The sequence below is a fragment of the Trichomycterus rosablanca genome, chromosome 23 (assembly GCF_030014385.1).
Source record: "Trichomycterus rosablanca isolate fTriRos1 chromosome 23, fTriRos1.hap1, whole genome shotgun sequence".
Classification (NCBI taxonomy): Eukaryota; Metazoa; Chordata; class Actinopteri; order Siluriformes; family Trichomycteridae; genus Trichomycterus; species Trichomycterus rosablanca.
In genome coordinates, this window is record NC_086010.1 from 18,909,054 (window position 1) to 18,935,892 (window position 26,839).

At 44.0% G+C, this 26,839-nt stretch overlaps 1 protein-coding gene and 1 non-coding gene across 2 annotated transcripts in view; both read right to left on the reverse strand.

Moving 5' to 3' along the window:
- sema5a (sema domain, seven thrombospondin repeats (type 1 and type 1-like), transmembrane domain (TM) and short cytoplasmic domain, (semaphorin) 5A) overlaps positions 1 to 26,839 on the reverse strand; it is a 124,071-nt gene that overhangs the window by 14,750 nt on the left and 82,482 nt on the right. The window contains exons 11-17 of the mRNA XM_062985554.1: positions 25,127 to 25,214; positions 24,901 to 25,020; positions 21,491 to 21,608; positions 19,893 to 20,074; positions 18,990 to 19,133; positions 14,490 to 14,637; positions 4,330 to 4,555 (exon numbers count right to left, since the gene is read on the reverse strand). Coding sequence (XP_062841624.1) covers positions 4,330 to 4,555; positions 14,490 to 14,637; positions 18,990 to 19,133; positions 19,893 to 20,074; positions 21,491 to 21,608; positions 24,901 to 25,020; positions 25,127 to 25,214 — 1,026 coding nt within the window. The remainder of the gene's footprint in view (positions 1 to 4,329; positions 4,556 to 14,489; positions 14,638 to 18,989; positions 19,134 to 19,892; positions 20,075 to 21,490; positions 21,609 to 24,900; positions 25,021 to 25,126; positions 25,215 to 26,839) is intronic.
- On the reverse strand, positions 6,693 to 6,766 carry trnat-agu (transfer RNA threonine (anticodon AGU)). Its single transcript has one exon. It is a non-coding gene; the product is annotated as a tRNA-Thr (tRNA).

Here is a 26,839-nt window from a genome sequence, read left to right on the forward strand (position 1 = left end):
CTGTTAAACGTACGCGAGGCCAGAGAGACGTCTCGTACATATATAACGTCAGGAAAGCATTCTCAGAGCGGGTTCCACTTTCACTTGACAGTTTTCATGTCAGAATAAATGTAGTGCAGAGAACATGTCAAAAATCTGATTGCAGTGTCAAACGCGGCATGTTAAACATTTAACTACACGGGTTGAGCATGTTCTTCGCCTAAAGGGACAAAAAAATCCTCTTCAACACTCATTGTGCTCAAGTAAAAAAAATATAGTTTTTTAATGCATGAGCACAGACCAATAAAACACTTACCGAATACACACAGAGCACAGAACTAGCAGGGAAAGCTACTGGGAAGTACTGGGAAAGAAATGATTCGAGCTCACGCTGGTGAGGACTCGGATATTAAAAACAGAGGAGGAGAGTGATTGGAAAGTGTCCTATAAATCCCAGATCAATTACACGCCGGAGCACAGAGGGACGAGGAGAGGAAGAAAGAGAACAGGGAACGCTGGAACAGATCACACCGCCTTCAGCACCGAGAACACAAAGAAATATCGGCCGGCGTCGAGTTACAGTCGAGACGTAATTCCATTAAAGGAAAAAAAGCTGGGAAGGTAAGACGGAGAGAAAACGAGGGAACCGTAGCTGCTGGTTCTGCTCCGGTTCTGTCGTGCGGTTCAGATCAGGATGTGCTGCAGCGTGACCTGTTATTGTTTCCTCGGAGGAAAATCGACAGCATCGTTTTCTAGACAGGAGCAGAAATACGGCGCTGGTCCGTCATCGATAAGAGCATCGCAAACCTCCGGGACTCGTACAGAGCAAATAAATAAATAAATAAATAAAATAAATAAAATAAACACACAGCAGCTGACTGGGTTTCATTTTTAATGCTGCACCGTGTGTTTGAAGAGATGTGATGCACCGGTGTGGCTGATCCCAACTACCATGAGGGCACTTCTGAGGTGCTATCGGCCTGCTGGGTGTCTCTACAGGCGTGATTTGCCCTGTCTGAGGCTGGGAGGGGTTGCAGAAGTGCTGTGATGAATTGGTACTGTGTGCATTCCGGTGTTTCCCATCAGTGTGACCCTGACCAGGATAAAGTGGGTTAATTTTCTATTTATTGATGCATTTTCTCCCTTTTCTCCTGATTTAGTTATAGCCAATTACTCTTCCGCTGATGGGCATCCTGGTTAAGCTTGGGGAGGGTATTTTCACCTGTCCCGACTTGCGAGCGCAGACCCATGAGACTCGTCCACCTTACAGGCACAGGCCTTTTCCCACCCAGCAGACTAGGTGGGCAATTCTGTCTGCTGCAGGTACTGCCGATTGTGCCCGCTAGATGGCGCCCAGCTGAGATAAAGATAAAGTGGTTTTTACAATAATATAAACATACAGAACCCTACATCTCGACTTAATGCTGCCAGTGTTTAAAATATTACTGTTATTTATCAGTGCCACCCATAAACACTGAGTCCAGGTTAGGAATACGTCACAGACAGGGTGCCAATCAATTACATGACCCATGGCATGACCCATGTCAAAAAGAACATCTAATCTTTAACGGTACACGGCGTTCGTGATATTCCCGACTCGTCCGCTTTAACTGATGCTTAACAATCATCTCGGCTCGTTCCGTGTCCGAACATTTAGGTCGACATGAACCTTCATAAACTCGACGTATTTTTCTGTACGCAGCTTTATGAGGTCGGATCGATTCTCTGATGAACCTGAAACGTTCTGGAGGAGTTTTAATCAATCGTACGTAGATTAGAAGGAAGGTTTTCGAGGTCAGAATGATCTGAGAGAAGATGAGGTGGACGATGAAGTATTTTCACTCAGATATTTTCAGCATGATGTTGTTTAGGCCCCGTTTTATCATTACGGTCACCATTCATCAGGACTGGGTTTGAAAGTGAGATGTTGGTGGGTACATGAATTATTTGCTTGTTTGGTGCCAGTTTTAATATTATTTTATCCAGTTTGAAATTAAACAACGTTCCTCCAGGACCAGGAGGCAACACGGAACACAAATACAAACAGCACAATACACACAGTGCAGATAAAAGATAGTACAATAAATATTAGGCACATTTCATTTCTAAAAAAAAAGTGAAGGGACCAGAGGACGAGTGCTGTTTTCGTGGTCAGAAGTTAAAACTCCAGCTGACGTCTGATGACTATATTTAATATATTTGGATGTTTGATGATCATAATAATGATCGTCAGTGATGTGATGTTTTTAAAGCAGGAAAATCAGCTTAATTTCACGAACTGTGTTTTTCAAAAATCACAGAATTTTACAGTAAAGAACCACATTTAACATCAGTCATTTAATTACACTCAAAAATTGAATAATAGAATAAATGAAGCTACGATACACAGCACAGCTCCCTTAATAGTTAAATGTAAACCTAGAACATCCAGCGACGGTTGGTTGTAAAATCAGTTGTTAGTTTTCCAAACTCAGTGACCCGAGTCGTGTTTTCAGCTGCTTTACTTCCACATCTTGGACGTTTTGACTAAGCGACCATCCCTGAACCGAGGGGGGGGTGGGGTGGGGGGGGGGGTGTGTGTGCTGAGAGTACACTATCACCATCTTACAATGCCGTGATTAGGGCTATACCACAATCATATGTGAAAGGCACACATGGCCATTGTAATTCATGCTCACTGTGACTTGCATATGGACCTGATCACCTGATAATCCATTGTTGTGCAATGGGCGGCTTCGGTCGCCTGTATATAAGGTTGGGGTATTCACCACCAGCTCAGACTGAAGGAGTCACCCTCTACAACCAACTTGTGTCCAGATGAACTGATTCAACTTTGTGGATTTGTGTACCTGGATTACTGAGAGTGCATTGCTAACTGAATTGCCGTAGGATTGCTAGGACGCCTCATACTGCAGATTAACCAGTAAACGTGAGGCACTTGAACGCTGCACGAATAAAAAATGTTAAAATGCTAAACACAGACCCTGTGTATTAGGTAGGGACTTCTATAAACAGCAACACAAAGACAAATGATTTTATTCGTGACAAAATCAAGGGCCACATCTGCATTATGGTGGCCCTCAAAGGGCCGATTGTAACGTATCCTGCTGTGATTGCCCTCTGCCTTTTAAGTCTTGGACAATTTGTTGTTTATCTTGGAGCCAAAATGCCAAATTTATCCTGTATATTTATAATGTATGGCTACGTTTACCACAGACACGGCCTCATAACACAAGAGACGTACCGCTTTCTCTTCTTGTACATTTTGGGATTATTCGTAAATATTTCTCAGCATCACTTATTGGAAAAACGCCTCAGTTATACGCTGCTGTGGAAACACTGCCAACTAGTGGCGGGATCACTTTACGGGTCACAAAATCAGCATGCATTGTGGGAGATGAAGTTTATGTACGATTTTACAGAGTATTTTAAGTAAACGTGAAGCACTTGAACGCTACACGAATGAAAAACGTTTAAATGCTGAACACAGACCCTAAATTTACACTGGAAACGACTGATTTCAGGGTTCATGTATTAGGTAGAGCCTTCTATAAACAGCGACACAAAGACAAATGATTTTATTCATGACAAAATCCCAACAAATCCCATCAGCTGTGTCTATCGGAAGTGAATCGAACGATGCGATTGTAAAGAGAATGAATGATCAGACTCGCTACACGTAATAATGTGGTAGAGACGTAGATCTTGTGGGCGTGGCATGCTGTTCCTGTACCCGTGTGGGTGGAAAAAACAGAAGGAATGAGAATTCATGATGTGTTTTATTAGCCAGGATCTTCAGACGCTAATTAGTCACTAACCAGCCCTGCTAGGAGCATCGCTCTGAAGGGGGCGCGTGTTTAACCCCCCCCGAGCGGGGCTTACGACACCACAGTACGTACGCTCTGACCCATTAAAGCTGCGTGTGTGTGTGTGTGTGTGTGTGTGTGTGTGATCGTGCTGGGTGGCTGATAAAGATTAGACGCTGTAGGAACATGTAAAGTCAATAACAAAGCTAACAATTACTGTCTGACGCCACGTTCCGCTGCTCACTGTCTGCCTCTAATTAGACTCACGTTGAGTTCCATATCATGTTAATTAACATGTTGTTTATGATCAATCGGCAGGCGCTGAGGTTTAGTCTCGCTGTCGATGTGGGCGGGTGTTTTGAGAGACGCTTGTATTGAATCTTAATGGGCGCTCGGGTGGCGCGGCGGTTTATTATACCAGATCGCCACTTTGATCCTCGGCTGTGCTGTTGGCCGGCCAGGCGTCTAACCAGAAGGGGGGAAGGTCGAAGCCCAGAGATGGACTGGCATAAAGAATTAAACAGTGAGCTGTGAGTGGACGTACCGTCGGTGGAGCAGCCGGTGGAACCGTCGCTGGAGCAGTAACGCATCTCGATCCTCTGTCTGCCCACCTCCAGCATGTTCGGCTCGGCCACCCGCGCCCTGCACGTGTACCGGAAGCGCTGTTCGTAGTGCCCGCCATTATCCGAGATGTTCACGGGGGTCCATGGGGTCCACGGCGTGGTCTTCTTCAGGTCCGGACAGGGGAGGGTGTTACACGACTGGTGCTCCTGTAAATATCAACAACAAGAAAACAACACAATCTCAAACTCGTCGGCTCAAATCTCAGCTCCTGGACAATGATTGGCTCGTTCGTAGGGGGGGGGGGGATTAGGGTGTGTCTCTCTGTAGGTGAAAAGAAGCGGTGTCGGAGGGATGTGTGTTAGTCACGGCTCTCCTCAGTCAGGGGACGCAATCGGGTAATTGGATACGACTAGATTGGGAGGAGAATTGGGGATCAAAAGTATACATACAGAGACTACGATGATTGATTTGATTGTGTAGGAAGTTCTATAAGGAAGTCTAGTTTCTTATTAGTGGTTGTGAATGACAACAAATGGAGACGTCTCTGTGCCAATATAAACAGTGCTGGTTTGACTGCACCGATCAAAATATACATGGAACAGTGGTCTCCACTGCTGGAAAGAAAGCTCCGGATAAACAGATAATCCAGGTTTCCATAGATGAGCAGCTACACACAGATCAAGCTCAGGGTGGAGTGATGTAAAGCACATCACAACTGGACTCTGAAGCTGTGAAAACATTCCTTCACCAGGCTCAGCGGTGTCAAACTCATTTTCACCGAGGGCCACATCTGCATTATGGTGGCCCTCAAAGGGCTGATTGTAACGTATCCTGCTGTGATTGCTCTCTTATTTGCCTTTTAATTCTTGGACAATTTGTTGTTTATCTTGGAGCCAAAATGCCAAATGTATCCTGTATATTTATAACGCATATCTACGTTTATATTGTCCTCCTTTACCACAGACACGGCCTCATAACACAAGAGACGTACCGGTTTCTCTTCTTGTACATTTTGGGATTATTTGTAAATATTTCTCAGCATCACTTGTTGGAAAATCGCCTCAGTTAAAACGCTGATGTGGAAACACTGCCATCTAGTGGCGGGATCACCTTGCAGGTCACAAAATCGGCATGCATTGTGGGAAGTGCAGTTTATGTATGATTTACAGAGTATTTTAAGACAGTCGTACGTCTTTTAAGCTCTCGCGGGCCAGATAAAATGACGTGGCGGGTCGGATTTGGCTCTCGGGCCTTGAGTTTGACACTATAAGTGTTCTATAAGATAAATAAAATAAATAAATAAAAGAACAGATCTCCAAGATCCATTTTACAGAAACGTATGAATGTATTCCAACTAAAGACGTGCTATCGAGTTACAATTTTTTTTACGTCTCAATTTAATAACAGGCTTTCGAAAGGCGAAGCCGCGAGATGTAGCCATTTCCTGTCCATTTATTTAATTCTGCTGTGTAGGCCTTAAGTGGCTGCCAGACCTTGGCACAAAAAAGAGAACAGTCATCGCTGTTCATCCATCAATCTGTCAGAGGGGGCAAGTCGTCCTGTCCTTCGGAAAAGGGAGAAAAACAGCGTGAGGAGGACGAGTCCGGGGTTAAAGACCTGCGCAGATCTGTGCTGAATTACCGCTGAGGAAAAATGATGCGCTGTCACTTTTTTAAAACTTGTGAGCTTATAAATATCACATTTCCTGTTCAGGTTAATATTCTGCGCTGCTTCGGGAGACAGATTTTATCTGCTCTTCAAATGATTTCTAAGAGCTGCTTAAAGTCCTGAAAGACTCTGCAGCGCAAACAGTTCTGAACGCGGCAGACGGAAACGAAGCCAGACGTTTGAAGACTCTCTAAAAGACAGACGCTGGTGTTTACTGGCCGACGTGCTGGTGTTTTTTGGTAGAAGATGAATGTGGAATGATTGCGTCTCCTCACAGTGGGAAAAACCGAAAGTGTTTAGACGTGGCCAATAATTAAAGTGATTTAATAAAAGCACACGGTGCGAGTGAGAAATGAATGAGCTGTAACTAGGACACAAGCTGTTCGTCCTCCTGCATGATGCTCGACGCTGAATCATTCAGATATCTCAACGTCAACCGTCGTTTTAAGTTTCATCACTTTAAATAACACACACACACACACACCCCTTTAATATAAAATGTACACAACGGTACCCCAGGCTAAGTTCCATATCTATATAATAAATGACATTATTTATTTACATTATCAGCATTTAGCAGATGCTTTTATCTGAGCGACTTACAGTACTGTGACTGTATACAGTCTAAGCAATTTAGGGTTAAGGGCCTCGCTTAAGGGCCCAACAGTGGCAACCTGGCAGTGGTGGGACTTGAACCAACGACCTTTGGATTACTAGTCCAGTACCTTAACCACTAGGCTACAGCTGCTCTATATTTTAAATCTAAGGATGAAAACCTCTGTAGCAACATATTTTGTTGAGAAATTTGGACACCCAACAGAGTCAGTCCTCGGTTCCACTCTGCTCGGCAGATACGCACCAGCTCGGAGTGTTTCTCTTCAGATTTTGGGATTTTTCACGCACCCCTTCATGCTGAATGCTTTCTGCACGCACCGTGCACACACAGACGAGGATTAAACCCTGGTCCCCGGGGACGCGCAGCACAAACACTACGCTTACATCCAGAGCGTCTAACAATTGTGACTGATTACAGTGCAAGCTACTCAGAGTCAGAGTGCAGGGGCAGGGCTTGAACCAGCAACCTGCTGATTACTAGAGTGATACGTTAACCATTAGGCCCAAACATGTAACTCGATTTAAGAACGAGAGGCACTTGCACGTAGTGACTCTGAGTTACAATATTATCAAACATACAGGGGAAAAAGGGAGAACCTACTAATGCTCCTCTCGTGATCTTCAGTAGATACAGATAATGTTCATTTCTGTTCAAAATGTCACCTGACTGATGAGAATATTTGCACATGTTTATTATCAGGAGGATGAATATGTGAGGGTAACAGGACTGAGGGGAATTTTAACCACAATATTCTACATTTCTGATGGAAAATAAAGATTAAAAACATCGATGGGATCTGGAGTCACCGAACACTGCAGGAGAAAAGGATTAATGACAGAGTTTTTATGAACATTTTAAATTATTTATCCTACATTTGATATTAGATGAGTGTGCAGGACACTTTGCTCAATGAAAAAATGCATTTAAAGTTATTTTTTATCTACATTTATACTTATAAAGTCCTGAGGACGGAAATGGTCCTAATACATTTTTTAAACCTGTATTGCTTTTAAGGAAGCTGGCACGACCCCTGTCGTTGTTTCCAGCTACAGTGAGCTTAACCCGTTTAGTCTGTCCCAGATCCACAACTATACGGTTTATCATGTATCACGTCGAGCGATTAACCCGCTGTACCGTGGACCAGACTCTCCGGCGCAGCTCGCTCTGTAGATCATGTGTAAGCAGTCCATCGTGTAACACCAGCGAAACGAATATGCTGTGCCGTGTACTTACTCGACTGGCTCAGCTGGGGAAAGTCACGGGGGCGAGTTCCTAATTAAATCCAATTTAGCGCCGCGAGTGCAGCACGACACGTCCGAGCGCTCTCTGCAGAGCTTTTCACTTTTACTTAATAATCTCTGATAGAGATGCTGCACTGATAGTTAGCACACGAGGTTACGCTTGTTAGTCCTGCGTTATTGGGTTTTATTCGGTGAATGCAGGCCTGTCTTGTCAGAAAATTGGGTTAGATTGAGTCTTACAGCTTGAGTAACTTTAAAGTGCTGGCAAAAGAAATGAGGAGCATTATTTAGTCCAGGGATTAAAAACAGGAACAGTTCTAGTACTGCTGTGAGTCCCTATAAAAGCATTTAATAAGAATTTACACTCAGACCTCTGCTACAGGGTTTGGTTAGAATCTTCAGAGCTGTTCAGCTTCACCAGGCTGGTGTTAGTGTTGGATCCCAAATCACGTCTTTCACAATTTCATGGGCTGTACCATCGAATCTGTGCCATTTCCATCCCCAGGACATTATATGTATAAATGTAGATGAAAATGAACTATAAAACGCATTTTTAAATTGAGTAAAGTGTCCTGCACACTAATATAATAGCAAATGTAGGATCTATTATTTAAAATGTCCACAAAACTTCCTATAACACTGATAAATAGTGTTATAGTGTTGTTTACGTCCCCACGCTCTAACCTGACACTTTAGAATGAAATATAAGGGGTAAAATGTTTTTTTTCCTGCAGTGTTCGGTGACTCCAGATCCCATCGATGTTTTTAATCTTTATTTTCCATCAGAAATGTAGAATATTGTGGTTAAAATCCCCTCAGTCCTGTTACCCTCACATATTCATCCTCCTGATAATAAACATGTGGAAATATTCTCATCAATCAGGTCACATTTAGAACAGAAATTAACATTATCTGTTTCTACTGAAGATCATGAGAGGAGCATTAGTAGGTTCTCCCTTTTTCCTCCTGTATGTTTGATAATATTGTAACTCTGACTGAGAAGATTAAAATCTCACTCTCAGTCCTGTTCCTCATATACAACTCATCTTATACAGCTTAGAAACCTTGTAGAAATGAAACAAAGGTGACTGAGATTCGACCAAAACACCTTCTGATTAGTTAAGTGTGTGTGTTACTAGATTCAGTGTTGAACAAGTTTCGTTTCATCCAGTTACTACACGCAAATGGCCCAGTTAGCAGGAACGCTCAGGTCATTTCCAGACATCACACACACACACACACACACACACACTTGTTTATTATGGAACTGCACACTGTAAACACGTCATGATGACCGTTATAGCTGGACATTGAGGTAAGTGGTACCTTATTTATAGCTGAGTAAGTTTGGGCGGCTCTGCAGCTAAATCTATCTTTAATCTATCTTATAAGTCTTTAATTATCAGGACACGGTATTTATTTATGTTTGTGTCAGCGTATTTCACACTTCTACCAAATCATCATTCTTCTCTCTCAACTTATTATTATATTTTTTTTTACATCTGTTCCAAATCTAAGTCTCTAGGCTCTCGTTGCGTAGACGTAACACCAGAAGACGAAGCGTCGCTCCATTAGCTAAAACCGCACCGGGGTGTTAATAATGAATGCAGCTGTATTCTGATATTAATATACTGAACCCCTAATGAATAATGTCAAACCCCACCTGGAGAGTCGTGTTCCTTTCACCACACCTACCCCTCATTCCCACAGGATCGAGCATTTTTATATTTTCTTAAACACACACACACACACACACACACACACACACACACCGCAGCAGCTCATCTGTGCTGGATGTAAAATAGCAGAACCCCATCCATTACCCAAAATCCTTCGAGTGTATCTGTTATCAGATCCTTCACCTGAGGGACATGCCGCCTCACAGCGGGTCGCAGAGACAAATAAGCTCAATTACTAATGCTGCCAACACACACACACACACACACACACACACACTGCAGCGTACGCGACGCCACACACTCCTCTGTGATTGCAGTGAACGCTTACATCACACAGGAACGTGTCTGAATTCCCTGATGAAGCTTCACTGATAATGGTTTCTATTACCCCACGTTCCCACCACAGAGTAAAATAAACGCTGTGAGGAACGACCGGCTGCAATTCAGCCGTGTATTTATTTCTACATTTTTCACTTAATCTGATTCAAAACGTCATCAGTTCAGATCCCGCTCACTCAGGAGGACGTTAATCAACACAAACGTTCAGCACGTTCTCCCTGTAGAATGTGTTTTATGACCTTTTGGTACGTTCCAGATCCCTAGATGATCCAGATGTTTTATGATCCTAGGCTAAAAAGCCCAAGACATTGTCCCATGTTCACAGATTCATGTTCAGTCTCCACGTTTCTATTTCAGTGAGGGTCTTCCAGGATTAGTGTTTCTAGAATCCCGTGTTCCCAGGATTCCCTTATTTCTAGAACAGTATGTACCCAGGGCCCTGTGTTAATGATTCCATACAGCCAGACTTTTCTTCCTATGTTAATATGATATCATGGTTCTATGTTCCCAATGTTTAATTTTTCTAGAGCCAGTTGCCACTATTTAAGAGCCCAGCTTTCTTGAATATGTTCCTGGATCCCTATGTTTTAAGGGTCCTTAGTTCCAGGGCCCATAATGCCCACAGCTCATAGTGTTCTTTGTTTCCTGAGTCCTGAATTTTAAGTGTTCTATGTTCCCTGACTCCTAGGTTCTCAGTGTTCCCTGTTCCTTGAACTCCTAAATTTCCAGTGTTCCCTGACTAGGTTCTCAGTGTTTGTTGTTCCCTGACTCCTGGGTTTTTGATGCTCTGTGTTCCCAGGATTTAAAGTTTTTCTGGTTCTATTTTTCCAGTGATTTACGCTCCTGTGGTGTTTATTCCCACACGGTTTGTGTTGCCTGTCCGAAGTAAACACATTAAACTAAAATGGGAGTGGACTGTTGTTGTTGTTGTTACTGGAAGCACATGGTAATGAAGGATAAGACGGTCTCTCTGCGTGCATACACAATTAGCGGGTTGGTTAATGAACGATCCGCGCGCTCATGCACGACCGAACAGCGGGAGCTTATTTTCTTTATTAAATAATTCCTCTGTCACAGCGAGGCTGCTGCAACCGTTCCTGAATCCATCCATCCATCGGGAACGTTCTTTCACCGAGCATCTGGGGAACTTCTGCAGATTCCCTGTGGCTGTGACTGAAAAATCTCACAGCTCAGGAGGAGGACGTGGAGAGATACACGCAGATGTTAAACATCAGTCCAGAATTCATGTCTGACACGTCGACTATCAGGAGAATCAGCAGGTGGTTGTGATCACATGAATTCCTACCAGCGCATGGGGCTGAGGAGGGTACAAATCAACACACACACACACACACACACACACACACACAGGAATGCTCGTCCAATCAGTCCACCACAATACAGAGAAAGTGCACCATGTGCATCGTTTATTCTTCATTCATTCATTTACACTAACTGGCTCGTCCTGGTCAGGGTCCTGGTCCGACCCCACCCAGAAACACTGTACGTATGTCTGGATTCATTACAAAGTGACCCTGACTCATTCAGAGGAGCAGCCATGTCACCTTCTGCATGTTTTGTAATATAAAAGGAAACCAAAACAACAGAAATAAACCCAGGCACACACGGGGAGAACATAACAAACTCCTCACAGACAGCAACCAGGATCAAACCCAGGTATTTAGATCCCATACTGCTATACAGCGCTTACTGCCCTACTTCCTTCTTGTGAAGGTGTGCTGATGCCCTGTCCTGCTTTCCAGTTGGCATCAGACCCACAACAATCCTGACCAGAGAAAGTCAGAATATAAACATGAATGAATAAATACACACCCGACACACACACACATACACACACACACACACACACACACACACACACAATGCCACAGAGCCCTTCACAAACACTATGAAGAAATATATACTGGGCAGGGTATTACATGGCATCACCAACTCACTCTGGTCAAGGCACCAGAACAAATGTCGGAGGAACAAACAGAGCATAGTGTGATGCACTGCTGGCTGGTGTAAAGAAGCTGTCGGCTATTTCACACATGTCAGGGTACAGGTGCTAGTCTGCAGCCCTCCTCTGCCAGCACTGGGGTGGTGCAAGCATCAGAGGAGCTGTAGTACAGAACTAGACATGAGAAAACAGGAAAATAAAAAAAGTTAGTTTAATGGTAGAGCTGGAAGGGTTTCATTAGCCATGTTGCAAACACTGGATATTAAAATATGATCAAAAATAAATAATGTAGATTTTCAAGTTTTGCTGGATGATTTCTTTCATCTGAGGCCACCGTTAGCCTTTAGCAGCAGAAATAAGCCTGAGACTGAGACAGATTTTAATATCCGAATATATCAGCGCCTGCCCAGACAGTGTAATTACAGGTAGGCTAGTCGGCTAACCTCATCCGAACCCTAACGGAACCCTCACAGAGCTTCAACAGGAGTCGTGTTCACCCTCCTTTATAAAACTGATGCGTGTCTGAGGAATATAATGAATGAGAATGAACTGGAGAGAAGATATCACAGTGAACTGACCTCTCGTTTCCTTCTTATCGGTCCGTCCATCCCGTCTCGAGTCGTACCGCTTTTATCCGACGGCTTTAACTGATAGATGAAGTAAATAGAACTGAAACTAGCAGAACTGAGCTTGTTTGACTGCAATATGTGGAACAGTGGTCTCTATATTAAGAAAAATCCACATCTCTGGCTGAGACAAAATGTGTTCGGATTCTTAGATGTAATCCAACAGGTCTGCCGTTAACTACAGCCAAACAAGCTTGACCCGCCCTCGTTATTCAGTCAGATCATCACTCAGAATTAAGGCGCCTCAGTAGGAGCATTTTAAGGGAGCTAAGGATTTAGACACGCCCTCTTCACTTCTCAGGAGTGTAGGAGAGAGCGAGGTTTTTAGACAGACCCCATGTGACCGTAAACAAGTCGCTTCATCGTTTCTTTGAGATGGGATCAATGAGGTGGTTCGGTTCAGGTGAGTCCTCCCGTGAAGACTTCTGTAAAGGGCACGGGCGTGGTGACAGCGCTGCAGCTGACATTTAAGATATTGTCTGCACCGTAGAAGTTTTCATGCCTCGTAAACACTGTCGTCCTGCCACGACGTACATAAAAGCTTAAAAAGTGAATCTCAGCTGCCCGGAGTGTCCGCACTGTGTCCCGGAATGATCTGAAATTCCAGCTACAAGGTTCTCCGTGCCGTCCCGTCATTCCAACCAGCACACGAAGCGATCTAGGCTAAGCTGGCCGTGAGCAGATACTGGGTACGTTCACTAACTGCTCGTCCTGCAGTTAATGTCAGACTGAATTGCGTTATACTGGCGCGGCGTTCACTTTCCAATAAAAGAACCTCGCTGTTTTCCTCAGCACGTGGAAACGACCTCATAAAGTCACAATCTATTTCCTGAAGCAGTGGAGCAGCTACAGCAGCAGTAAAACTGACCAGCAGCAAGAGGACTGAATGTGCTGGAGTTCTGTTAACAAACCCCAGCTAATATATAAGCTAATATAGCAAATCGAGGGGGGGCACCATGTTTCGGTTTCTGTTCTGCCGCTCTTCTTTAGTCAAGGTCTGATTAATGAAGTAGTGGAGAGATGGTTGTCCATCCATCCAAGTTCTGCTATCTCTGCACAGAATTCCTGGAGCTCATTTAGAGTCACTGTCGGGTTCTTCTGACCCTTCTGACCAAGATTCTTCTGGCTTAGATGCCCAGTTTGGTCAGACAAAAACTCTAGGAAGGTTCAAGGTTGGTTCAAGGGCTTCTTCCATTTCAAAATCATGAAGACCAGTAAAAATAATTTGGGAACGTTCAGAGCCGTACATGCTGTTTTATGTCCTTGCCGTGCTACGTTTGATGATGGAGATGCACAGACCTCAGTAGGAGAATTTGAAGGTATCTAAGAATTTAGACATGCCCTCTTCTCAGGAGTAGAGAGAGCACTAGGTTTTCGGACAGACCCCATGGGGTGACCAAAACCAAACTGAACCTTTGAGTCGCCTCATCTGATTTTAGGATGCACAGACGCGTCCTTGGACGTCATGGTTTGGTTCTGGTTCTGACAGTGCAGTGAAATTGGGCGCCTTATAGACGCGGGTGTGCTTACCCAAACTACCAGTCATTACAGATTCCAGCAAGTGGATGGCAACTAAGTTCTAGACCTGTTTTAAAGATCAAGTTAGACTGCTACAATGAGGGGTGTGAATACTTTTGTAATTAATATTTGAATCTTTTCATGCTATTAGGGTGTTTGGCACCATATTAGGGGTGATTGAGTGCAGATTGATCATAAAAATATGATAAAAGTCCACAACACGGTAAAGTGTGCAAATGTATGCAAAGCACCCGATCACCCACCCAATATCTATAAAAACATTTAAAGTGCTATTAACGGATCTTCAGGCGTAATATTTTGGGGGTTTGAAACTGACCGTGTTTATTATTAATTCAGATCGGACGGTCTGGGACGGTCAGACAAAACGTGGCTCGTTAGTAAACGCTCTGATTATAACGACGTGTCTCAGATGGACTGAGCTTCTATTAAACTGTGTGTGTGTGTGTGTGTGTGTGTGTGTGAGACGTACCGTACTACATCCTGGACATTCGTTTCCGTTCTCGCAGGTCCTGCGCCGAGACTGGATGCCCCCGCCGCATGGCACGGTGCAGCGTTCCCATGGCGACCAGGCTGACCAGTAGATATGTGGGGGGCACGGGAGGTGCTCGTTACAGTACCTGAAAAAAAGCATCTCTTATTACGATTATAATGAGGACGAAACGACGAGCGAGGAGTTCATATTTCAGTTTAATGTTCCGGCTTTATGTGGCCGACAGATGTGATAAAGTAAACAGTGGGATAAAATAAAAACGTAACATTAATATGAGGACGAGCTGAATGTAAAGCTAAAGATCAGAACATTGGAGGATGCTGTAGATGTTTCACCGTAGATGTTTCACACGAGGACAAGAAGTAAAATAAAAGGTCAGAGAGGACAAACAAAGCATGACCCAATGATTTAGACTAACTGTTGGCTTCCTATAAGCATTAGAATTATTTATAAGTTTAAAAAAGAGGCGTTATTATTGTCAACGTTTCACTTAATACAAAAATACGCTCATAAAAATAGTAACATTATTAGAAAAGGAAAATAACACATCAAAACACATCAAATTCATCAAATTTATTAAAAGAAGCCGCTCAGGTGGCGCAGCGTTAAAACACGCTAGCACACCAGAGCTGACATTTCAGACTCATCAGTTTGAAACTCGGTTCTGCCATCTGGCAGGCTGGGCAGCTACATGAACAACGATTGGCTGTTGTTCTTACAGGGTGGGAGCCGGATAATTGATGCAATTGCGACCTCTGCTGGCTGATTGATGGCACCTGAACAGAGTCGAGGAATGATGCCGATCAGGGTGTGGCTCTCCGTGCACAAGGCTGATCGGCATATGAACTCGCCTCGTGCAGGTGAAACGATGCAGTCGGGTACTGAGGAAGCGTAATCTGGTTTCACTGTGGGTAACAACGTGGAACGTAAAGCCTCCACAAGGGGGCGTTCGTGTACAAGTTTCTAATTTTACGTGCCTGTTAAAATAAGTTTATTTAAGCATTATTATTTTTGTCTATGACCCATTTGTTTTGGCTTGCGACCCACCCAAGGTGAAAAACCCTGAGCTGAAACACCAGGACCACACATGGACTCCACAAAACATTTGAAGGAGTTCTGTGGTACCCGGTACCAGGATGTTACCAGCAGCTCCTTCAGAATCTCAATGCCCACATTTACATTTTCAGCATTTAGCAGACGCCTTCTCCAAATTGACTTACAATAGTAGTGTGACAGTATACAGTCCGAGCCATTTGCTCAAGGGTCCAACAGCAGCAACCTGGCAGTGGTGGGGCTTGAGCCAGCGACCTTCTGATTACTAGCCCAGTACCTTAAACACTAGGCTACGGCTATATGCTCATCATCCACAGTGGATCTTCTGTTAGTCCGTACCAGACCCCAAGTGGCACACAACTGTGACCAAAGCAACTCAAGGTCAGGATCAAGGGCACAACAATGCCGACCCTCCAGTTCCTAGTCCAGTAGCTTGGCGGCTGAGCTACCACAGCTTTACTATAAACCCAGGTTAGGTTTGAGATATAGCCGAGTAATTTAGTCTCTTTTGTTTCTGCAGTAGGTTATTAGGAACAGGTTTGTGAACTCACTCTGCGTTAGTGTAGATTTACCCACACACCCTCGCCTCAACCACCTCTAACAACCATGTGGGCAGAACCACCGGCTCTCACTGGATCATTTACGAGTGAGTCCTGCTCTCGTAAAGCACACCCCAGCAATTTGTGAACGTTTGCTGTCGGAAACGAGCTGTGGATATGTTTAAAGGTCCACTTTGAAGCAGGGCTACGTTTTTTTACAGACTTTGAACACTCCTCCTCATTTTTGTCACCGGAGCCGATTACAGACCTGCTAAATTATTTGGGAACGTTCAGAGTCTTACAGATCGTTTGATGTCCTGATCTCTGCTGTGCTACGTTTGATGATGTAAATCCACAGACGCGACCTTAGACTTCATGGTTTGGTTCTGACAGTGCAGTGTAAATTGGGGGGCCTTATAAACCAGGGTGTGCTTTCCCTGGAAGATTCCAGCAGGTGGATTGCAATTGAGTTCTAGACCCGTCTCAACAACAAGAAGGGTGTGAATACTTTTGTAAATTAAAGAATGTAATTTTTGATTTGTAATCAACAGGCTGCTTGTTTACACACTTTAAACACGCCTCCTCACTTTTTTTGTCCCCGGAGCCGATCACAGACCCGCGGTGTGAACGTCTCCACACAGGAAATAATTCTGGTCGAAGCGTAAAAGTCCGCTGGTCCATATGTGAGGAAGATTTATATCCCGTCGACGCACTTTTTTAATTAGCGTATGCAAATAGTGCTCGTGCAAATTGCACTCGCCCACCTAATGGGTTCGACACCTCTGTGAGAAAGAGGAGGAGCGGAGAAAAGAATAACAAAACAAAAATCACTCAATAAAAAGAGAGGAAATAATAATTAAGGTCTGACTCTGAGAGAAACAGGAGGAGTGAAAAGTGAAGGATCTGAGCTTCATAAAGACGCTCGTTTGTCAGAGCTTTCTCAGGCAGGAGAAGATTTGCTCTCTTCCAGCTTTTTTTTATTGCTTTTTCGGCGATGCTGCAGTCTGGCTCAGGTGAGATACGACTATTGAATCTGACAACTTCCGAATTATGTACACACACAGACTGAGGCGACTGAGGCACTTCAAATCACGCCGAGTTCCAGACCTTGACTTACACCCAGTCCACACTAATACAAACACTTTAATGGAAAATCATTTATGTGTTTTTTTGTGCATTTGCCTCACGTAGATTAACCCATTACCCACCAAGTCCCTGTATCACCCTGAGTAGGGTACAATGAATCCCAAACGATTTTCTACCCTCTATTATGTAGTAGGGATGAAACGATGCACCACAACACAGTTAAAAATTGGTGGACATGTGCCACGATTTGAATCGGTTATTCATAGACAGCCTCATAGATTCCTCAATTTGAAAGCATCAGTTTTCAGTACAAAAGGAACCGCCTCCGTGCCCCTTCTGCTGGCCATAAACGGCAAAACAGGAGAGCATGATTCTCTCTTGCTCACAGACATCCTCACAGAGTCCTCAATTTTCACATTTGAAAACATCATTTAGGAGGAACTGATACACCAACAAACTGCGCCTCTGTGCCCCTTCTGCTGGCCATAAATGGCAAAGCAGGAGAGCATGATTCTGTAACTGTGTTCCCCTCCTCACCACCAAAATATTCAAGCACTTACTCCTCACAGAAATCTCCACCCTGGCTCAGTTCTTAGTGACCCAAAAATATCAACGCACACGTAGACAAGTGTCAGACTTCTGTCTCTGGGTGAAATGCGACTGCGATAACATCCTGACTCTGGTTCGTCTCTCTCTCAGACAAAACCCCGAGTTCCCGGCGGTGACGGACCCACGGTGGATTTGTTTGAGGGTCTGTGCCAGTCTGAAGTGTGACTGCGGATTCTTTGAACGGATGCCCCGTGGCTGAGTGGGAGAGGATTTCACAGAAGAAAGAAACGCTCGGCTGCTATTAACAACTCAAACCGAGCCACCTTTCACACTCCGCGTCGACGGCCTGGGGACGAGGAGGCGAGAGGGAGAAGGAAAACAACGCCGCGCCTCGCTTTCCTTTGAGTCCGGTTCAGACTCCTGCCAAGAGACTAACAGAATGCTCGGCGGTAACGCACTTTTCTTCCAGCTAATAGAAAGACTTCGGTGCTCTTTGTTCGCCTCAGAAATAAAACTATCACAGGGAGGCGTAAAAATTAGCTGACCTGGAGCCAAACTTCAGCCTGCATCTGGTTCTTTTTCTTTATAACACCCGACCACTTACAAACAGAAAACTCCTGAACCCTGGATAACAAGCGTGAGCGGTCGTGCTCGAGATATAGTGGGAAAAAAATCAATGCGCTTGATGGGTCTCTGGATGTGTATGAACCTGAGGTAACCCGGAGGAGCTGCAGGACAAATCGAAGCTGATGGTTTTTCTTGTTAGACGAGCTTGGCAGGCGCGGCATCGTCATTAATCACTGGGCGATATCTAAACGCACGAGATGCAAAGTGAGTGTTTGCTAAACAATACACAGCCAGTGCCTGTGTGGGCACCCTGCTGGTCGATAGCACAAAGTAGCAGGCCTACAGGAATACAGTTCATCTAGATCAGGGTTTTTCAACCTTTGGTGGGTCGCAGAGAAAAATAGTAATCAAATAAACTAATTTTACCAGGCACTAAACACAAAATGAACTTGTACACGAGCGCCCTCTTGTGGAGGCTTTACATCACATCCTGTAAACCACAGTGGGACCAGACTGCCACCAATTGTATTAATTAAATACAGAGGAACCTCGATTTAACCGACTAAAAGAGGGGAGCACTGGTCAGTAAAATGCGATTGTCCGAAACGGCGAGGGTTTTTTTCCCCAGGGGGAACGCAGCACTAAGGTCCACAAAAGTGCTAAACATGCACGTATGAGTACCCACCTCTCCTCGCGGTTCTGTCCCACACACACTCGCCCGCCGTGGCGTGGGGTGGGGTTACTGCAGGAGCGCTGACGAACCTGGAACCCGATGCCACAGCTCGTGCTGCACGAGGACCAGGACGTCCAGGGAGTCCACGCGCCGTTTCTAACAGAAGGTAAACATCACTTTTTTATTCAATATTTTCAACATCAACATTAAATATTAATAAATATTGAGGCTCTTGTGAGATAAAAGCAACTCCAGAAATTAGCAGTATCCTGGTCAGGGTCACAGTGGGTCTGATTCATGGGGCAAAATGCAGAAAACACCTCGGACAGGTCGCCAGTCCATCACAGAACACACACACACAATTTTCTAGTAGCTCCAGTTAATCTGACTGGGTGTCTTTGGAGACAGGGACACATGGAGAACATGCAAACCTCACATAGATAGGGGGAGGATAGGGAATCAAAACCAGGCTCTTCTTGCTGTAAGGAAACAGATCTACCCCCTGACTAAAGGAGGTAAAATCCATAAAAAAACAAAACAAGAATTCGGTCACACTGTAGAATTAAATGATGAATATATCAGATTATTATTATTCATACGCTTTATAAACAGAACTTCTGTTTTTATTTATTTGGTTTATAAACGATTGTTTCTTTTATTATCGGTTCAGTTCACTGAGCACTCTGTTTATATAGTCTCAGTTTAATAATGCATGATATGACGAGGGTTTATATGGTGGTGCAGTGAGCGGAGTGGGTGCCCCTGGGTCCTGGGTTTGATCCTGGCCTTCATTCACTGTGTGAGTTTATCTGGATCTCCAGTTTCCTCCTGGCTGCTTCAGACTGGCCGTAGGTGTGAGTGTGTGGTACCCTGAGATGGGTGCAGTCCTGCGGGGGTGTGTGTGTGTGTGTTTACCTAGAGCAGTTGGCCACCTCCACGCTGCTGCCCTGGCACTGTTTCCCTCCACACTGAGGACTCGGGTTGGTACAGGACCGGGTTCGACACTGGCATGATCCGACTGTTCCTCCGTCGCTGTGGCTGCACGAGCCCCAACTGGACCAGGAACCGAACTGTCCGTCCACTGTCTGGTTCTTCACCTTTAAACACACAGACACATATATAATGTATACACACACAAACATATACACACTCACACAAATAAACACACACACATAAAAATATATACACACACACACATAAACCCAAACAGATGCACATGTACATACACACACACACACACACACAAATATACACACAAAAATAAACACACATACACAGAGACACACACCCGCACATATACACACACACATACACACACACATATACACACACATTAAAATATATACACACACATGTACACATATATACACACAAATACACACACATACACAAACACATATACACAGATATAAACACACAATCGCACACACACACACAAATATACAAACTCATACAAATATATACACATATACATACACAAACAAGCACACATACACATAGACACACATATATACACACTCACACAAATAAACACACACACATAAAAATATATACACACACACACATAAACCCAAACAGATGCACATGTACATACACACAAATATACACACAAAAATAAACACACATACACACACACATACACAGATATAAACACACAATCGCACACACACACACACAAATACACAAATACACAAACTCATACAAATATATACACATATACAGACACAAACAAGCACATAGACACACAAATATACACACATATATACACAAATACACATATATACACAAATACACATACCCCCCACACACAAACACACAAACACATTACCGCACATACACATATATACACAAATACACACACATATACACACACACGTACACAAACACACATATATACACAAATACACATACCCCCCACACACATTAACACACAAACACATTACCGCACATACACATATATACACAAATACACACACATATACACACACATGTACACAAACACAAATACACATATATACAGAAATACACATACCCTCCACACACATTTACACACACACACATACATACACACAAACAAATATACAGACATACACACATACATTAACATACACACAATACACTATGAATTGCTTTGATTGGCTCAGAACAGCACCTACAGAAACGATACCGAGCTGCAATGAATAAATACATTTTAAACAAGGTTGTTCGAGGACAGAAAAAATAACATGAAATGTTTATTTTTCTCAGATTATTAACAAACTGACACGTTCGGTTAAACACACACCGCTGTGTGAGCGCTCGGTCTCATACGGCCGGGCGGGTGGGTCAGTGGCTGGGTCAGTGGGTTCGCATTTACACTTCACACACACTCCAGAGTATAAATAAAAGGGGGCATGAGGAGGAGTTTAAAGAGACACACACACACACACACACACCCGTCCAGAGTCTGAATCTTAATTCATAATCTCAATAATAAAGTGTTTGTGTGTGTGTGTGTGTGTGTGTGTACTAACAGGACAGTGAGTGATGCTCTGCTCCCACTGGCTCATGCTGATACTCTCCTCCAGCACCGTGCACTTCTTCAGCACCATGTCCCAACCGCAGTACGGATCTCTGGCTCCAACACACGCCCTGACAGGTACAGACACACACACACACACACACACACACAGAACACACAATTCAATATTAATGTGAGATCAGTGCTGGACATTTTGTCAGGATAAACAGGAAGCAGGAACTCTGTATGGAACACAAACACACTTCACTGGGACCGGGAGGTCACTGACAGGACGGCTAAGGAAACATTCCACTGGAAATATAAGCCACTAAAAATGAGAGATGCTCGTCCCTTCGGACCTCTTGTAAAGGGCACTGTGCCGATCTCTTTCTGTGTGTGTGTGTGTGTGTGTGTGTGTGTGTGTTAAGCTACAGAAATCTTACATTTACAGTGTTTAGTAGACGCTTTTATCCAAAGTGACCTAGAATTTCAACCAAATTTAATCTAAGCAGCTGAAGGTGAAGGGCTTTGCTCAAGGGCCCAACAATGGTAACCTGGCAGTGGTGGGTCTTGACCAAGTGACCCTCTGATTACCAGTCCAGTGACATAACTGACCATGGTAAATAGGTAAAATTAGCTAGCCCAATACTAATTTCCAGCTGATAGCACTGCCAAGATTTTAAGTGCAGCTATTGGCCGGTTGGGCATCTAAACAGACATGATTGGCTACATCTGAGGAGGTGCACATGTCAGTGCGCTCTCAGTGCCAGTCACAAGCCTGGATAAAGCAAAGAGGGTTGTGTCAGGAAGGGCATCCGGAGTAAAAATGTGCCAAAACAGGTATGCGGACCATAATGATCCGCTGTGCCGACCCCTAGCACACCCCTGCCGGTAATCCGCTAGCACACCAGTACTGAGATTCTGAGCTCCCGGGTTTGAATCCTGGCTCTGCTACTGGTCGGCTGGGCGCCCTCTAGCGGGCACAATTGGCAAATGTCTACAGCAGACAAAATTGTCCTCCAGTCTGCTGGGTGGGAAAGACCGGACTAACAAGGGGCGGGGTTATCAACGCTGTGTAAGGAACCTTGGTTGCCCAGGGAGCCTGTACAGAAATGGAAGGAGTGCAGGGATCAGGGCGTGGCTCTCTGTACGCGCAAATCCACTGAAGTACGAGGAGAAAAAGAAGGGACTGGAAGGACTGCGAACACGTCGGAGGGAGAGTGTGTCAGGAGACTCTAAACCCTCCTTGGACGCTGTCGGGGTCCTGTGCAGCTGATTGGATATGCAAAACAGCAGTGATGCCATGATCAATCAATCAGCACATTCATATTTATAGCTGTTTAAAAATGAATAAAATGATGATAACACTACCAGACTCTCAGTGAGACAAAAGAAATTATTAAAGGACTTATTAACTGCCCAGTTTTTCTCCCCAGACGTTGAATATTCGACAGAAAGCGGTTGCCATTTGCAGTAAACTCTTTTCCACACATCCCCCGGGGTAAATTTAATGCTTTCTAACTTTAAACAGCTCATCACGTCTTCCAGCCGGTGCAGATGGTGGAGCGAGAGATTTCCAAATCAGCAGGATCCTTCCACCAGCTAAAAGTGATGGACTGGCAGCGATGTCACACTGATTAGCATTTAAAGGTAAAGATTCATCCGGCGTACCGAACCACGCAACTCTGGGAGCTAAGCTAGTAAAGAAATATACAGCGCCTTTAAGACCCTTGTTTTAAATCAGCCATAACATTAAAACCACCTCCTTGTTCCTACACTCACTGTATACCATATAAAAGCATGTTTTTAACCTGCTTTCACCCTGGTCAGGACCCCCACAGAGCAGGTATTATTTAGGTGGTGGATGATTCTCAGCGCTGCACTGACACTGACTGGAGTTTTTAAACACCGTGTCCACTCACTGTCCACTCTATTAGACACTCCTACCTAGTCGGTCCACCTTGTAGATGTAAAGTCAGAGACGATCGCTCATCTATTGCTGCTGTTTGAGTCTTTGAGTCGGTCATCTTCTAGACCTTCATCAGTGCTCACAGGACGCTGCCCACGGGGCGCTGTTGGCTGGATATTTTTGGTCGGTGGACGATTCTCAGTCCAGCAGTGACAGTGAGGTGTTTAAAACCTCCATCAGCGCTGCTCGTACCAGCACAACACACACTAACACACCACCACCATGTCAGTGTCACTGCAGTGCTGAGAATCATCCACCACCCAAATAACCCCTGCTCTGTGGTGGTCCTGTGGGGGTCCTGACCATTGAAGAACAGCATGAAAGGAGGTAACAAGGTATGTAGAGAAACAGATGGACTACAGTCAGTAATTGTAGAACTGCAAAGTGCTTCTATATGGTAAGTGGAGCTGATAAAATGCACAGTGAGTGGAAGGAAAGGAAAAGATTTATTATCACGTGTGCTGTAGGAAGTTTTAGTTTTCAGTCTGATATGAGATGATATCTGATGAAATATTATCTACGCCCACCCATCCCCCCACCCCCCGCTGTGTTCACACGTACACGTACACGGATACGCAGCAGGACGCGAACGCCTGAGAATGTGAGCGGCCGTATCCGATGAAGCGGTTGGGAGATTCTCAGCGCCTCTGACGTGTGGGATTAGTTTGGAAGCGTATACTCTAGAATGATGCCGTGTTTAAAGAAGACAATCAGCTCGAGGTGGAAGGTTTAAACAGCCACTGCAGACTGAATGGTGATGCGGCTGAACCACATTTCTGTATGATGTTTATAAATCAAGAGCTGGATGTGAGCACAAAGCTCCTGTGCTGTGATTCTGACCACGGTTCGAATTATGGAGGGGATTTGGGGGGCCTGATCCTTCTAATTAATACTTGGACCCCCTCCCAAAAAGAGGCAAACCCAACCCCACATCTGTCACTGTATAATCTGCACTGTGATTCTGACTCTTAATGACATTACAGTGTTTGTTTTCAAAGCTGCAGTGCAGATCAGTTTGGAATTGGGATATCTGGCAACCTTCACCTGGTAGATAAATGTATAATTTACACTTTACACAGATTTCTTAAATAATAAAACATAATCATAGAGTAATACTACAGCCCTTTCCGTTTGGATCCACGCTGGGTACGGGCTGCTCCGGTGGGTGGATTGGCGGTCCCGGGTTGTTCAGGGTTTCCTTTCTTTATTAATTTTTCATTTTTGATCTTTTTTCTTTCTTGTTTTGTATTTTTCTTTGTTTCTGTTATTTTGGCCACTGCTTTTATTTTCTCGTTACCGTTGTTGGTTAACTAAAACGCTCTGATGTGGGTCAGCGGTGGCGTTTGCGTCTTTAAACATCGTGGAGCCCTAAAGCTGTTCTAGTGCTAATGGCTGGAGCCCTAACGATGTGCAAACCCAGTTTTTTGGTGTCAGTAGTGGATGTTCGGACTCACTCCCTGGATTTGTGGAAGTTGCAGCGCATTAGAGGGATTTTGATGACCTGATCTCGAACCCCTACGAAGAGCTCACTGCGGCTCTGCAGGATGAGCAGGCTCAGGATGGGCTCTCTCCTCCTGCACAACACACAACACACAACACACACATGTTTATTCAGCTTAATGATTCATAAATGATGTGTTTTTAAATGAACACATAAATAATGATTTATTTTTTCTGTACCTGGAGGGGAAAAGCTCGATCTCATCCAGCAAGCAGCTTCCTGTGGTTCTGTTCAGCGGAGAGAGAACCTTCTTAATGGTGCCGTAATCTGTACACACACAAACCACAAACCACAGGAAATGTGAGCATTAAATTAATAATTAATCCCCCCCCCAATTCTACCACACTATAACAGCTTCCACTCTCCAAGAAAGTCTTCCCATGTGATTGTGAAGTGTGTCTTTGGGAATTTGTGCACACTAAACCGAAACAGCACAGGCACTTACATCTCAACCTATATCTGTGCACAAGGACACAGTCAGATGTCATTAATAAACCTTAAGCACTAGGGATGTAACAATACCCACGATGCGATGCGATTCACGATACTGGGTTCACGATACGATTTTTTCCCGATTTTTTTAACTGAAATGAAAGACAAATTATGACAAAGTTTCCTTTTATTATTTCTCTTTAAAAAATAAAATAAAATCCTGTATATGTGCTTATCTCGTATCTTTTATTTATCTAAATAATGAATGCCCTTTTATTTCTGAGGTAGGTACAAACTATACAAAACAATTTTAAATTAAGCCCAATTTGGCTGAAAAACCCTGAATCTGGCAACCAGGCGTATAGCACTAGTGACGACAACCAAGCGGGGTGTATTGCGCCAGCGCCCTCTGCTGCGTAAAATAAATATCGATTCATTTTACACGTCAAAACGATTTGATTCGTGGAATTTTTTAATCGGTTATTAACTGTCTTGTGGTGCATCGTTAAAATCCCTAATCAGCACCCAAAGTCAATAATTAGGAGAGATGTTCACATACTTTTGGCCATAATGAACCTGAACTGAACTCTAAACTGCGCAATTCACAATTTTAACATGTTTTAATAACAGAATGCAACATGTAAATTGTTTTAAATGTAAAAAGGCATCTTGTATTTAGGGGTCGCCGGAGCGGATCTGGTCCACTAGCCAGACTTGGCACAGTTTTATCACTGGATGCCCTTCATGGCGCAACCCTTCTTATTTTATCCGGGCTTGGGAGCAGCACTGACAATGACAATGTCTGTGCAGATGCCTGACTGCCTGGTTGAAGTTCGAACCCAGGATCTTAGTAGTCGTGTACTTAGTAGTAGTGTACTTCACCACCGTGCCAACCAAGCACCGGAAAAACTGCATTCAAATAATTTCTCCAAAGCCATGCAAAGAAAAAACTGGGTGGGTGTAAGTTCTCACTGTTTTATTTGCATTTCTTTTAAACTTAATTTGCTGAGTGAACATGGACCAAAAGTAACAGATCTAATGAGCAGGAGGACAGAAGATTGCTTTAAAACCAGTGAAACAAGGCAGAAAAAACAAGCTCCGATTTCTTCTGCATCTGCTTTAAAACCGAGTGGAGTTGAAGCAGGGAAGCGTTACCCAGCGTACCATCATTAGCTTCTCTGAATGACTTTTTGTGAAGCCTGAATAAAACCACTCCTCAGAATTAGCAGTAAAATTACCTCCAAACTTACGTCCACACCAAGATTCATCTATTTTTTATCCTCCCAGTGTGTGGAAGCGGCGGGTGAATATTCAGTGGCCTCACATTATCATGAAAAATGGACGGATTATTGAGTTCAATACCTGAGATATTACCCGGGGAGTATTTACTCTTGATCTTATTTTCAGCTTCATGGAGCTTTAAAGGATTTTTATGGAACATATATCGTAAGTGTAGAGAC